Here is a 15608-nt window from a genome sequence, read left to right on the forward strand (position 1 = left end):
AAAGCCGTGAGTTCCCTTTTACAGTTGTGCACTCTACTGAGATTTTTATATCAGACTTTGCAGCTATGAATGCCGCCATGACTGGTTTTAAGCATATTTCCACTTCTGAAAGTCGATTTACATATCAATTCTTTTCTGAAAATTATTTTCTGAAAACTTGCCTCCAGCATAAAACTGAAAAGAAATAAGATCTTCTTGCACCTTCCTTTTCCTTCTTAGCAAAATTCAGAAACATGACTGAAAATTTTAGCATACTGCTAGGCATTATCTTTTGCTTCAAACTTCTGGAAATGATAATATAAAAATCCCCAACAGCTGTAGCTTCACATTGAACATTTATGTACTCACAAATCGTCATCAACATACCTGTAGGTGCTATATTTCACACAATCATTTGGTATTCTATACTTATTTTTAGTACCTACTGCACTGTGATATTGTAACCTTCAGGCTCAACTATAATGCTTTGCCTGGATACTTTGACAGTTTAGACATTTTTCCATCATAATTGCATCGCCATGAATGTACCTAGTTTGTTCACTATTCTGTAATCTTGATAGAGGTCCTTTAAATATTTTATCTTTTTATTCATATTGCTCTAAACCTTACTGTGAACCTGATTGTTAATCTGCTGACCCCTATCTTGGTTATCAAATCCCTGCATCATGAGCATTAAAATTTATGTGATTTATATTGTCTTCCTGACTATTATATGAGCATTATGACTGCTCTAGCTACAAACCACCTCATAAGTACTATCCTTTGAAAGCTCTGGTTATTTCATATATGGCTGTCTATTTTACTGCTGTGAATGCCTGATTTTGCTCTGTGCATTTGGATTGATGCTCTTTGGTTATTGTACTTTATGTCATGACTGATTTTGCCATCTCTGAATCTGTTGCAACTGTATTTTACATGCATTTCCATTGATCAGTATATAACTTATAATACCTTCATTTCATTCATGCTAATGATGCATTCTTTATCATACTGTAATAGGCATTATCACTGACTCGTGCCTTAATGAGTGAGGTTGCTATTCAGTTCTGGGTAGCACAGTGGTAATGCACAATCATAAATGAAGCTATTAGATTAAAGCTGCCCTTGAATTAGTATTATAACCTTCCTACACTGCTCTTCACTTCCTATATCACTGTTCCTCATTGAGGGTCTAAGACTGCAATATAAGTCATGCCTTCAATGTACGCTATAGGATTGTTAAAAAATTATACTTGAGCTGTCCTCCTTTGTTCATTTCTCAGCATTATCTGTATGCACATCCCCCTCAGGTCTAGCTCACTGCCATTCATCGTTGTTTATTACCTTTTGGATTGGGATTTGAAGTCCTCCTAGAGCTAGCATTTGTGGGACCTTACCAACACATACCATTGCTCCAAGTGATTTGTAAAACCATTTAGCTTTGAACCTTCCGGCATTGGTGCTCTGGAAGCATGGAATGGTCCATATTTCATCTGATTGGAAATGATTTTCTGAAAAAAAAAAATTGTCATTGAGTTGTTCGATGCTACACTTATTTCATTGCATTGTAACCTTTTTATCTTGCTGCTGTTTGACTGTAAAAATTGACTGCTACCTTTTGACAAAGATTTTATTGATGCTATGCCTTTGACCTCTAGAAATGTAGCCTTCTGGAACACTGTGATGACATCTTTCTGATATTGGCACATTAAATGATAAGCTTTACTTCTTAACTACAATTATCATGATGATCATCCAATCTTCCTTGATCTTCTTGTGCGATGGTTTCCATGAATGAGTGCCCCTCGCTTATGACAGTATGCTGGTGATGACATTTAGGACCCTCATGTTTCTTATCAGCCTAATGCCATGAGCGACATGTACTCATTTATTGTGACCACCATAGGAGAGGGGTAAGGATTCATTGCATGATGTCGTAATAATCTGTCCCTAATGCCATACATGCTGAGCTCAACCCTCGTGGGAGCCCATTTTTCCCACATGCACATATTTAATTGAAGAAATCAGCGATAAAACTTTACCTGTATCTCCACATTGGACAAATTGTTAGGCAACACTATGAATTTTCAGATATGTTTCCTGCTGCTTCTGATACGTACAATGATTTGACTGGTATAATGCATTGTAGAAGTGGATTGTGCATGCATTGATGATATATATGCAAGGATATGGTATCCCGAGCTCTAATGCAATTCTCTTATCTTCTTGCAGACACTTGGAGCGGCAGGGGACCTTTGCAAAGGAGCTGGATATGAAGCTATTCAACTGCGGGGGGTTCGTCATTATGAGGCAATGACGGATCCCTTATCTTTGTTTATATTTTATTTTACATGCATCATTTTCTGTTGTAATGCATCATAGGTAGTCATTCCCACGACTTGTGTGGGAGCATCTCATTTAACATTATGAATAAAGAGAAATGCCTTTTTTAAATAGGCAATGTTGTATGGTTCTTGATTGGTTGTGAACACTTGCATTTACTTGGAAATCTTTTAGCATTCTATAGTATCTCTTGGCAAAACACAAACAACAAACATGTTCCCTTAAAACTATAAAACTTGACCAGCTCCACTTGATTGAGCTAGAGAATGAAAATGGGTAACAATAACACGCAAGGTTATCAGTCTGTAACTCAGAACAACAAGCTTAATGTTGTATGTGAACTGTTTGATATTATACCTTGGGTCATAAACATCAAGAAAGCAATCAGAGTTTGGTAACAACAGGTTTAGAGGTTGTAGGACAACCATTTGACAATATTCCTTGAGCCTATCTTCAGCATTTTAAGGCCATAATCAGCAAGTGATATTACAAATTTGGGTTAAATCTGAGCATTTTCTATTTTTAGCAAGTTTCTATTTTTAGTAAGTTTAACTACGTCCCAGATTGGTTTTATTTTGCCAAAAATCAAACAAACTATTTTTAACAGTTTCTATTTTTAGTAAGTGTCACCCTGTCCTAGTTTGCCCTAATTTGATGTTTTGATGTACTTATTATTTTTTTAGTCTATTTTTGGCAGGTCCATCTCAGGCAGAGGTCAGGGAACTAAGGGCAGAACATTCCTGAAAATCCAAGTCTAAATCCGGAAAGTTGAAAAAGAAGATTAGCGATCAGAAAAAAATGGCTAAGTATGAAATTCATTCCTAAAGTGGAAAAAGCACGAAAATTCCTTCTCAGGCAAGAGAAATCTACTTCAGTCCAGTAATGGCAAATTAGCGCTCTAGCTTGGAAGGGAGTGTTGGACAAGGGATAAAGACGAATTTTCCTCCAAGGTTAATATTCCTCCATCATGTGAAATTAGCGCCAAACAGGAGTAAAAGAGGAATTTCCTCCTCTAAGAAAAATTCCACCTCCACAGATCAAATCCGCCCAAGTTGGAATGAGGTCACCAAAATGAAGTAAGAGAGGAATTCTTCCCTACAATGAAAATTTCTCCTCTAGTGATAAAATGCTCCCAAGGACAAAATTGAGCAAGAAATCCAAGATTCAAGGAAATTCCTTTTTTCAAGCAAAATTATGCCCAAGATGAAGAAATTCCAAGGCACAAGGAAAAATTGACTAATTGAGAATTTTCTCTCCTGAAATTCCAGACGAACAGGATTCCTATCGAAGTGGATAAAATTGTCAAAATTCTTTCGAGAAAGGAAAATTTGTTGAAACATCTCTTTTCATCCAGAATGGAAAGATTTTTGCAATTAATGAATTGTGACATGCAAAAGGAATATTTCGCATTTACGACACACAACTCAAGGATTTTTGGAAATTTCCATTTTTGAACTCAATGTTGACAACAGGGCCCATTTGCATGGCAAGTTGTCAAAGGAAACATGACACATGATTAAAAAAAATCAATGCAACTGCCTATTTTAACCCTTCACCAGCTTAGTGGAAGAATTCTATTTAAATGAAGAATTGGAATTCATTTCTCACAACGGTTATTGGAGAAATTTGAAGTTAGAGAGAAGTGGAGAAAAGTCGAAAGTAGATTTTATTATTTTTCCAGAAGTTCTTATTCTCGGGGGTTTTATTTTTTTCCAAGTTTGGAATTTACAGGCTAGAATTCCTTCTTCAATGGTTTATCAAATTTCTTTATGATGATTTTAATGTTATTTATTTTGTTTCGTAGGAATGGTAGAATCCAGCAAGGTTGTGAGCACATCCCGACAGGAATAGATTAAAAATGAGCAAAAGGGATTCCATCCAGAGTCAAAAATTATTTCAAAGTGGAAGGAAGTCAGCGACATGAACTTAGGAACATTCTAGCTGGGAGAATTCCGAAAGAGAGTTTTTGGAATGGTAGGACATGCTTCGTCAGCCATTGCCACCAAGATTGTCGAAAGTGGATTCGTTGCAACTGTCGGCTTCCCTCCAACCATCCAATGCTCAGAGCTGATTATGGAATGCCCAAAGCATTATAATGCTGAGCGAAGAGTAATTTTGGCATCGGATGGCAAGCTCCTAGCCAACCTGACAGTTGAAGCAATTGGAGAAACATTCGAAATTCCAGCATACCAGTCCATGACTTACAGAACCAAAGAAAGAGCAACGATGATATATGATGCCAACACTGAGAGATGTGCTAGAATAATTAACAAAATCTAGATGCAGAAAGCAAAGCCACACATTTCCAAGATGCCCAAGCAGATAACCAACATGGACTTCAAGCAGGAGTATGCCAACCTTGTGCTGACGCTGAGTTGAATCATGGGATGCCAACAAGCCTTCTTATTTGAACCTTGGATATTTTTCTTCATCAGTGAAGTAATGGAAGGTGATGGAATAGTAGATTGGGCAAGGTTGATTAGCCACAACATGCAAAAATAGTTGAAGAATTTGAAACAATCCCAATCTTATTATGTGAGTTCATATGTCATCTACTCACTGGCAAGAATGGGCAAATTCAATGCCTTGCTAGGAAAGGGACCCATGGGATGTGGACCAGTACAATTGAAAGTTCATGAGTGTTATCCACAGTTTCACTTGTACGACACTACTTTCAAGATAGGAAGCGACACGTTCACAATGCATTTGACCAGATTGTTATAAGGTGGACTCCACACAAGGTCGTCACATGAGGCTAGAAAGGTGATAAAGAAATATGGAGCCTGGTTTATCCAATTTCCAAAGTTTACCTACATTCGGGTCCAAGGGTTCTCAATCCAGCCACATAAGTTGCCAATATATCCAACAGACAAGATGGTGTTGCTAGAGCTTACCAAGCAGTTGACCGCCTATGACAAAATCCAGAAGAAGAAGAGGACGTTGTCAGTAGAATTTCCAATTGTCTTAGGAGACTATACGGACCGAAAAGTCAAAGGAGGAACTATCATTCTACCACTTGACATTCCATACAACAAGGTTATTCTTTGACCCATATAGCAAGATCAAGAAGGTTGCAGGAATGAAGCAAAAGCACAAAATCTAGCACAAAGATTACTGGGCCAATGTCAAAGATGACTTTGAACTTTTTGAAGTTAGGAAAAGGATGTTTTCCAGATTGTCCCTTAACATGATAAGATTTTGTGAAGTAATTCAGGTGCCGGATCAAGTTAAGGAAGATGAAAATGTGGTTCAACCAAAGTATGAAAATCTAAAGGATGGGCATATTCAGGCTCCAGATTGGTTAGAGCCAGAGGTTGATGATTTGAGTGTTTTAAGTAGGCTAGACCTAAAATTTACTAGGCACTAGATTGAACAGCATACCACAAAGTTAAAAGCAGATAATGCTCGCCTGATTTACTAGTTGATAGGAGTCTTGGACTCCCATAGCGAAGCAACAAAAGGGTCATCAAGAGCCCAGGTTGGAGAAGAAGAGGTCCACAAGAAGGAATGGAACAAAGGAAAGAGAAAAATGTTCCTAAGAAGTCACAAACGAAGAAGAGAAAATAAGTCTAGCCGGAAGATCCGCAGCTAGAAAAGGCCAAGGATAGAGGAAGCACAATCACCGGCTAGTTCTTCTAGCATGCACGAGGTTGAAATGTTCACACAGGAAGTTGCAAGAAGCTAGCCACAAGAAAATGACCTTGGCATTGCACAGATACAAGATGTTCTCAGCATTAGCATGTTTACCTCACTGGGTAAACAAGAAGAATACAGAAATCGAACAGTAATGCACAATGCAAATACAAAAGAAGTACCAGAATAAGCTTGCCATTAATGTCAAAGGATGTTCATATTATAACCTGTCGTCAATATTACATGTCCTCCAACACCCGGAGGTGGTACAATATATGACAGCCGAAGGGGTGCGACACAACCGTCGCGACTCCAACTACCTACCCGTCGGCTAACTAACTGACCGCCGTAACTCATTATTACCGACGACAACATAAACATAATATAACAACATAACATAATGATTATTCCCGACAACATCATCCCCCCCAAGAAAAGAAGTCGACTCCGACGACTTAATACAAAATAGAGATGAACGGCAGGAACTACTGACGCTAGTCGGGCCCAGATCTTATACACTTGCTACGTCCTCGCCTGAAAACCTTTTCTGCTACCAGCCGATGCTCAAGTGCGGATTTCACCAATATTGCGCCTAACCCAAACTTGTCTACAAAACAAGTTTTTCCGTCTCAGCTTCCACCAACTGCTAATCAATTGATATTGTCTCCCTAGCCAATTTGTCCTCAATAGCCACCCGTGCTGCTCTCCCGGCATCCAACTCCTGGGTACGCTGAACTAAGTCTCACGCGACTAGTGCCTCCAACCTGGTGGTCAGCTCCTCCCGAGCCCTCTGTGCATCCACCACGGCAACCTCACGTCCAGCCAAGACATCCTCCGAGTTCCTCAAAGCGTACCAGTCATGCCTGGAGGTGGCCACAATCCACTGGCACAAATACTAGGAGACACCTCAAATCCTCCATCACACTCCCCAAAGGCTAAAAACTGAACTGAATAACTCCCTGGTGTCATACAACTGTGCGGATCTGCAATGCCTTCCCTCAAACTTTGTTTGTTCCCAACCTCCAAATCCGTCTCCCTCTACGGCTTATTTCTTCCCCGCCAATGCTTAGCTGCAGGCTTCTTTCTCTGCAGGCTTCTTTCTCACAGTATGGACAAGCAAGCACAACACTTCCCGTGGTATTCTGTAGCTCAAAAATAAACTGGGGGTCTGGGGGCAACGCCCCCAGCGAGGTTGAGGGGCAGCGCCCCTCGCGGGGTTGAGGGGCAGCGCCCCCGCGAGGTCCTGGGGCAGCGCCCCAGGTGTGCTCCCTGTCGCAGTACAAGGCGGGGTCAAGGGGCAGCGCCCCCGCCGCCAACACCAATTTACAACCTTCAGAACCCCACGAAAGTCCATAGCGCACTGCATTTCTGTGATATTTCATGATGTCAAAACCCTTCTTCTACACTCCAATATTTTCAGTGTCTAGGCTCCAGATGTCATCGAATCATTTTTCAATCTGTCGTCGTTTTTTTTTAGGCACTGTAATGTCCCGCCATACCACCTCCAATCGTGCGGCTGCTTGGTCTACCTGTGGCGATCGTTTTGCCCTTACGTGGCTGTGTGGAATTGTGCAAAATCCCGCTCTCCCTAAGCGACGGATCAATCTGTAAGAACCCTCGACCCCATCCGTCCGCTTCACTCCCTGCGGTAGCTCGTGGGCTGTGTGTATTGATCCGGCCGTGCGGTGCGTCCCTTTCCCTGGCTGCGCAGTGATGTGCCTTCGGCCGTGTTCGGTGTCTTCTTCCTCTGCGGGGTTTTATTGCCAAGGTCGGCTGTGCGGTGTGGTCGCTTCTTCCTTTCCTCGGCGGTGTGCGGCGTTTTATATCCTTGCGCGGCCTTCGGTGGCTCCCACCGCACGGTGTGACCACCGCACGATGGTTCCACCGCACGGTGGAATCACCGTGTGGTGACACCACCGTGCGGTGGGCACCGACGACAACATAAACATAATATAACAACATAACATAATGATTATTCCCGACAACATAGCACATCCCATCAACCTGATTAGTAGGAGAATCAAAGGCAAGAAGTTCCACCTAATGCAGAATAGCAAGATCGAGATTATTTCATGGAAACGAATCTTGCAAACTTAGGCACTTTGGAAGAGGTTTCGTAGGAGCGGAAGCAGATGGAACTTCAAGATCAACCGGTAGCCACTCTAGACTGGCTGAAGGAAAAGATGAGAAAGGAGCCAAAAGAAGTAGAGCCTGCACAAGAATTGGAAGAACTTCTAAACAGAATAGATAAGCCAACAGAGAAGAAGGCAGCCAAGAAGTTTTCCAATATCATGAGGGACGAGTTAGGATCCTGTACATTGCACTAAGTTGTGCCCAGGGTGGATAAGGATAGGAGTGAAATCACACCCGATGAATATGAAATCGGAGACGTTAAAATTTAGGGCGTGCTTCCACGACACAAGTGGTGGAAGACTTTGATGAATTCTCCTTAGCACTAAAAGAACAAATGAAAAGAATGAAAGAGAAGAATATAAAGCTAATGAGCAAAACAAAGCATTGTGCAAATATTTGCGGAGTTTGAAACATCCACTCAGAGAGGAAGATCCATTCTTTGTTCTTCCATCTTCTCTTCCCAAAGAATCCATTGATGGCATTGAAGAAATAAGGAGAAGAGCTCAGTGCTCCAAGGAGAAGAGCTCACTAAGAGCATTAATGAGAATTCCTAGGCAAACTTTGATTGATGGGAAAGTTGTCCAGGAGAATGAAATTTATGGCTTCCCACGGTGGTTTTATGCCATCTGCACTGGGAAGGAATCTTTGAAAGATTCAACAATGAGTCAACATCACTGAAGGAATCAGGCAGAAAAATTCAAGAAGAAATCCATAATGCAGTTGAGGCATTATTTGCAAGAAGGTTGACTGATGAAGAATTGACAGGTGACTTCCTAAAGGACAGGTTGCACGAGTTCTTCTTTGTGGAATCCTTTTCCAAAGGACATCTGGAAAATGTTTCCTTGTTCTCCAACACAATGTGAAGAATTCAGGAAGCAACGCCAAGTTGGGAGAAGATTTTCTCCAAGTGTGAAGAAGATATTTCCTTGCTGGAATTCAAGCTGGAGAATGTGCCAAGTGTCTTCGTAGGACAGTTGGAGGCTGTCATCGCCAGATTCATTGCATTTGCCATTAATGAATGGCATAGTGGTCGTCCAATTTTGGACAAGAATCTTTTGACCGCATGAAGGCATGGTGGCGCATTCATTGCTGGGAATGTTTGACCAAATGGCGACTGATTCAATGCATGGCAGTCATCATACTTAATGAGATAATGGGGTATTGATTGCATGTTGGGCAATTTTGGACATGGTGGTGCATTCATTACACAGTGGGTGATTTTTGAATTTAGTGGTGTAATTAATGCATTATGGATGCCATTCTTACAGCAAAGGGCAATTAATTGATAGTGGGTGTGATTCCTTATTTAATGTATATTCCCACTACTTGGTGTCATACTTGGAATTTACTGGTCAAACCCTAATTAGGGTTTGCATGTTCAATCTTGGTCGTTGATCAGTTTGTAATCTAGGCCGTCCATTTTCTTCATGGAGGCCTATAAAAGGGGGTCACCCCTTCATTTGTAAAGTGGGGAGATTTTATGAAATTGTTGTGATAAGCTATTGAAGTAATAAACAGTGATATATTGTTCTCTGATGGTATACACTTGTGTTATTTTGTAGCTTGCATGGTTTCACTTTCCTCACTTAGTCTAGATTGATTTCAAGCATTTGGATGAACAAAGTTGATTGCAGTGTTTTAAGGTGAAGATCGCTTGCTCATACCTTTTGTTGATAGATGATTTTTATCAACAGTGTAAGGTTCGACTGAGCTATTTTATGTGTGTGCTTAATCTGAATTATTGGATGAACATTGTTCTCTGATGGTGTTCATCAATGATTTAAAATCTTTCAAACACAACCTCTAAAGATTGCACCCACTTTATGTAGTTGTCTACTAGTGGTGAAGTGAACCATGGTAGATCTCATCCGAATAATTGCTATCTACTTAGTTCTTAGATTAGAATACATTTCCTAGACCCCTTCCTATTTTACTTTCCACATTATCCAAATGAAAAGTCCTAAAAAAAGAGCCATTAATAGCCATATCATTCGCGAGAATCTCCTTGAAAGTTATAAATTTGTATAAGTCTTCTTCAAGTGTACGTAAGTCCCCTTGGATTACCAACAACATCACCAAACGAGTCTATATCCACAGTAAAGTCGCTAGTACGCAATTGGGACCTTGGAGTCAATGTATGATCTTCCTACAATCTTAGCAAACATCTGATTTTGATCAAGAGAGGATAAAGTGACCGTTGGAAAACTTTATTCTGTGTTGGTGTGGTCACGAAACACCAACCGACACGCCCCTTGACCCCACCCTGTATGCCATGGGTGCTACCCCTAGACTACGTGAGGGGCGCTGCCCCTTGACACTACTGGGGGCATTGTGCCCAAATCCCTGCTAAGGTTGTTGCCCCCAAACCCCCATCAAACTATAAGTCTAAGCGAGTAATAGGTCAATGATGAATCATGATCATAAAAATCCACCAAATTCATATCCCTTGTTGCACATATCTACATATTCACAATCAAAGCCACAATCAAGCATTATCTCGTTTTATATATTGGACAACTTGTTTAGTATACAAGAAATGCCATAGGCAACGTTGGCATGCTGCAATCCTTAAACAGCTGAATATAAGTTACTTCATAGTTGGCAAGAAATGCCATTTTCATAATGCAAAATGTATCAATCATGCCTTGCATAGACAACTCATAGAAGAATCCCATCTATTAGTATCCTAGCTAAAGTCAAAATAGAACATAAAATCTTTTTATTTAACCACTCCTCTTTGTTAATGAGATTGTCAACAAAACATGTAGTATTGAAGGCTTCAAAAAGAATTACTAATAAATTCATCACTTGAATATACAAACCAGTCATTGTGACACGAGCAAATATCATGGCCACATCATCATCCAAGACCCATCTTAGATGGCAATACATGACTTGCTGTGATGTTGGGATGAGTATTGCAACCTCCTTTGACCCATACTCTTATAATTTTGATTTTGATATTTGTTTTTGATGCCATGGATTTCATATTCCATGAGTTTTGTATGCATCTGACAATATTTATATATCTAAGTGTGTAATTTCCTCCAGCTACAATTTGCCTTTATACTAATGTGATCGATGTATACTTGTGTATGTGATCAAACTGGCTTCTATTTGATGATGGTATTGTGTCTATAAGGTTTATTTTTTAAAGGGTGAATGTATCAAGTTTTAAATACTTAAAAATCTCTGATTTTTTGGGGTTTTTCAATTTGTCGAGTCTTTGTTGAGTTTTTGCCGAGTTTTTGCTCCAAATCCGAGTCCAAAATCAGCTTGCCAAGTCCGAGGCAAGTCCAAGTCTCGTAACTATGAGTTAAGCCAATATATATTAGTTTTGAATTAAATAGCTACCTCTCTGGTGTATAGACTTTATGGGAGCATTGGAAACTGTTAAGATAGCTTACGAATTTACCCAAAAAATGAACGAGCAGATACCAGAATTAAAAATGGCATAAACTCTTTGTTTTGGCTAACTGAAATAGGAAAGATGAGAAACAAGGAGATATACAGTTGTTTGATATGTACCTTTTACAGCATTCATGTTATATGTCTTAGAAAACTTTTCTACCAAAGAAGTATAGAAAGGCTTTGCTCTCTGAGGTGTCATAGCCACATGAAAATCTGGTTTGTTCCCCTTGAGTATCCCATAAAGAGTGAATTGACTAACTGCAATTGAGAATAGGCAGGCAGAAAAAGTATTAATAAGTTTGAAAAACTATTGGTGAATATCTTTCACATCCAATCCAAGGTTTCGGCAACAAAACCATGCAACCAACAATATGCATTTCTCAGAAATAAGGAACTAGACAAAATACCAAGAAGAACTTCATAATTCCTTTGCATAACCTGCAAGAGTTGCCAGAGGGAACTTTTCACAGTGAGCACAGTAATACACAAGGTATTGAAACCTTCTTATAGGCTACAAACACATGATCAGTCCACAACAAATTTATGTATGATGAAATATAAAACTAAATATATGAATTTAAAGAAAGAATGAAATAATGAATTAAGAAAGAACCATGTTCTTTCAGTATACCACATTCAAATTTCAGAGATTACTGACATACTTAGCACTAAGATATCAACAAATCCAAAACTAGTCCAGACAAACAGGATTCTCATAATATAACATCCAATGTTCCTCATAATGCATGTATTTTTGGCTACAAGGCTGGTGTGGCCCTACACAGATTATAGAAAAATGTCATTATTATTTTTCTTCCACCAATCATACACCGTCGCAAATAACATAAGTCAAGTAATCAACAGTATGAGTTAAAAAAGGTATGTAGCTAGAAAATATAATTGAGACCAAATTATCTTTGCAGATGAGATGGGCAAAGTTTTCTATTGGTCTCTACGTGTTTGTTGAGGCCATAGTGTAACATCCTCACTGAAATATTGTCAAATAATGATATCCATCAGACTCACTAATCTGAAATGGATCATTATAATAAGACCAGGAACCAATAAAAGTTGCCTAATGGGGACAAGGAATCTTAATTGACCCAAGAGGAAGCGCAATGCAGAGGCCTCTTAAGTGCAAGCTGGTCCCAAACAGGACTCTTTTTTGTTCACTTCTTCCCCAAATGGGATTAATAGGCTGCAGCACTTTGCTGGAGGAGGATGTTAAGAAGGAGTCTAGAAGAAACAAGTGAAAACCGAAGAAGAAAAACAATATTAATATTGTAACTAACTAAAGGGGTGAACCCAAAATAGGTAAATCATAAACATGCTTAAAAAAGTAATATCATGTATAATATAAATAATCATGAGAAAGTAAAATTTGTCAACCATGGAGATAACATCAACAAAGATTTATCGCTGGTTGTGGTAGGCATACAATGCCTTTGTTATTTTTTGTTGATATGTTTGTATTCGACTATGTATTAATTGTTGGAGGATGATGTTAAGGAGTCCAAAAGAAACAAGCTGAAAACTAACAAAAAAAACAATAAAATATCATAACAATAAAAATAACTACAAAAAAGATTTATTGCTGATTATTGTAGTTAGTGTACCATACCTTTGTTATGTTTTGTTAATATATTTCTAGCCGACTATATGCTAATTGTTGGATGGCTTTTGGGTAGTTTTATTAGTCAGTCCATTGATGATTGTGTTTTGTTTAGTAACCGTCGGGTTCTTTAAATAAATTGTCTAGTCAAGGAATGTAGTTTGATCCTTGGCTAGTCATACTTGGTCTACTTCTATAAGAACTTTGTAATACCCTTGGCTAAACTCGAACAAATGTTCCTCCATCTTACTAGCAAGCATGTACTTGAACCAATTGGTGGTGGCCAACAACCACCTTTCCATGAGTGGATTAACCTATGATGGCACTCAAGTGGAACGAAAGCTTCATCCTTAATGCTGATGGGCACCATTCACTAACCATTTGAGCTTTTGGCATAGTGGTTGCTTAGCTCAATGTTAACGCCAAGGTCTCAAAGTCAAGCCTTGTGAATTGGGGTGGGCTTGTGATGCCCTTGGATAAACCTCATGAACATTCCTCATTCACACTAGCAAGCATGTGCCAAAACTAGATGATGAGGCCAGTAGCCACATTTCCATTAGGGGGTTCACTTGTGATGGCACTCTAGTGGGACAAAAACCTTACCCTTGACGTCAATGGACACCATTCACAAACAATCTAAAATTTTAGCATAGTGATCACTTAGCTTATTAGAGTAGAAGATTCTGCCAACCTACAACGTATCTCAATGACTTATGTTCCCTTGTGATAGAGAGACCAATACCTTAGACAAGAACAAAGGAAATCATAGGCAGAGATAGTTTCAAGAATCTGCAAATACCAAGAATGAATCAAATTAGTCTCCATAACCTCCTTTTATAACCCCTTGTGGAACTTTCCAAAAATTAAATTTAAAAATCACTTTTTAAATAATTATCATTCTTGCTCCATATAAGTGACTTTATATTATTTTAACTTGTTTACTCTTTGAATCACTTAATGTCTCTCTTTTCAAACAACTAAATAGTAGTTGTTTTTAAATTTTACTTTTTGACAACTTAATATTTAATTCTTTAATTATCAAATTATTTTTCCCACATCCATCCAAAGTTACGAAAAAATGTTAAAATGGATCAAATATGAATTCCAACCATACCAAGATAGTTTTAAACGATCAAGTAATCGAACCCTATGAAAATTGGTGCTTTGCATAAATTACAAACTTCTTCAAGAAGTGTGCCTAGCTCCCAGAATGTTGAAACCAGTGTTACAAGACTTGGACTTGACTTGGACTCGGCTCAGACTCAGCTCAGAATCTTGCAAGCTGATTTTTTACTCGGACTCGGACTCAACGCCCAGACTCGGCAAAAACTTGGCCAAGACTTGGCAAATTGAAAAACCCAAGAAATTCAAAGATTTTTAAGGATTTAAAACTTGTTTCATGCATCCTTAATAAATAAACCTTAAAGACATAACCTCATGAAATAGAAGCTACTTTGAACACATACACAAGTTTACATTGATCACATAAGTATAAATGCAAATTTTACGCTTGAGCTAAAGGAAATAAGTTAAACTAAATAACACATTAGAAATATAAATAGTGTCGAATGTCTACAAAATTCATGGAATATGAAATCCATGGCATCAAAAGTTCAAAACATATATCAAAATAAAAGCTAGAGCCTAGAAGTCTAAGGCTCAAAGGGGCCAATATTAGTGACCACTCGTATGTGTGTGCCTAAGATAGGTCTTGGATAGTTCTGCAGCCATGATATCTGTCTGTCTCAAGCTCAGCCTCAGTGACATCCACATCCTCATCCACAGAATGGATAAGGTGGACCAATATAAAGAAAAAACATTGTATTAGGGTAAGATTCTCTTTTAGTATTGCTATTTGTTGAAATACATCTTTTTGCATGCTTGCACACAATGAGCAAGCTTACATTAGAAAATTAGCATGTTGATATGAAATGCATAATAAAAGAGCAGATTGGATACAAAGTGGTTGATGCATTGTTATGTATACAGATTTTTCATAGATACATCTTCGTTTTGTGACTATAATACATATTACATGTTCATGCTGCCTCATAAAAAAACCCTTCTAGTTAGCTTCTTTATTAAAATTAGGAGTTTCATTCACTTTGTCAATTATAACAGACTTGAAATTTCCTGTTAGGATTGTTATGACCTCAACAGCTATGCAATGTGTTAGATAAACAGCCATCTTATATTTTAACCTAACATTTCATGTAATAATGCTACTTACAATCAGTGGCGGTTGGTCTTAGCCAAGGATTAACAGCTATCTTGATGTTAAAAAGTGGCTTTGTATGCTTGTAGAATACATTCCTAGAAAACATACCATTATAGAGAAAAATAACATGATTATCACCCTAGTCAAGAGCCAGGGACATGTGACCATTAAGGTATTATTACTAATTGTGACTCCTCTCCAAAACCATCACAAAAGGAATTATAGCAATTACCAACCTCCCATAAGAGAAACCAAATTTCTTGGCCGTGTCATTTAAGT

The 15608-nt window shown here is 38.7% G+C and overlaps 1 protein-coding gene across 2 annotated transcripts in view; it reads right to left on the reverse strand.

Moving 5' to 3' along the window:
* LOC131044447 (uncharacterized) overlaps positions 1 to 15608 on the reverse strand; it is a 137154-nt gene that overhangs the window by 52848 nt on the left and 68698 nt on the right. For both annotated transcript variants that reach the window (XM_057977771.2, XM_057977770.2), the window contains exons 4-5: positions 11907 to 11937; positions 11617 to 11757 (exon numbers count right to left, since the gene is read on the reverse strand). In XM_057977771.2, coding sequence (XP_057833754.2) covers positions 11617 to 11757; positions 11907 to 11937 — 172 coding nt within the window. The remainder of the gene's footprint in view (positions 1 to 11616; positions 11758 to 11906; positions 11938 to 15608) is intronic.

Source organism: Cryptomeria japonica, chromosome 7 (assembly GCF_030272615.1).
Source record: "Cryptomeria japonica chromosome 7, Sugi_1.0, whole genome shotgun sequence".
In the NCBI taxonomy this organism is placed as follows: Eukaryota; Viridiplantae; Streptophyta; class Pinopsida; order Cupressales; family Cupressaceae; genus Cryptomeria; species Cryptomeria japonica.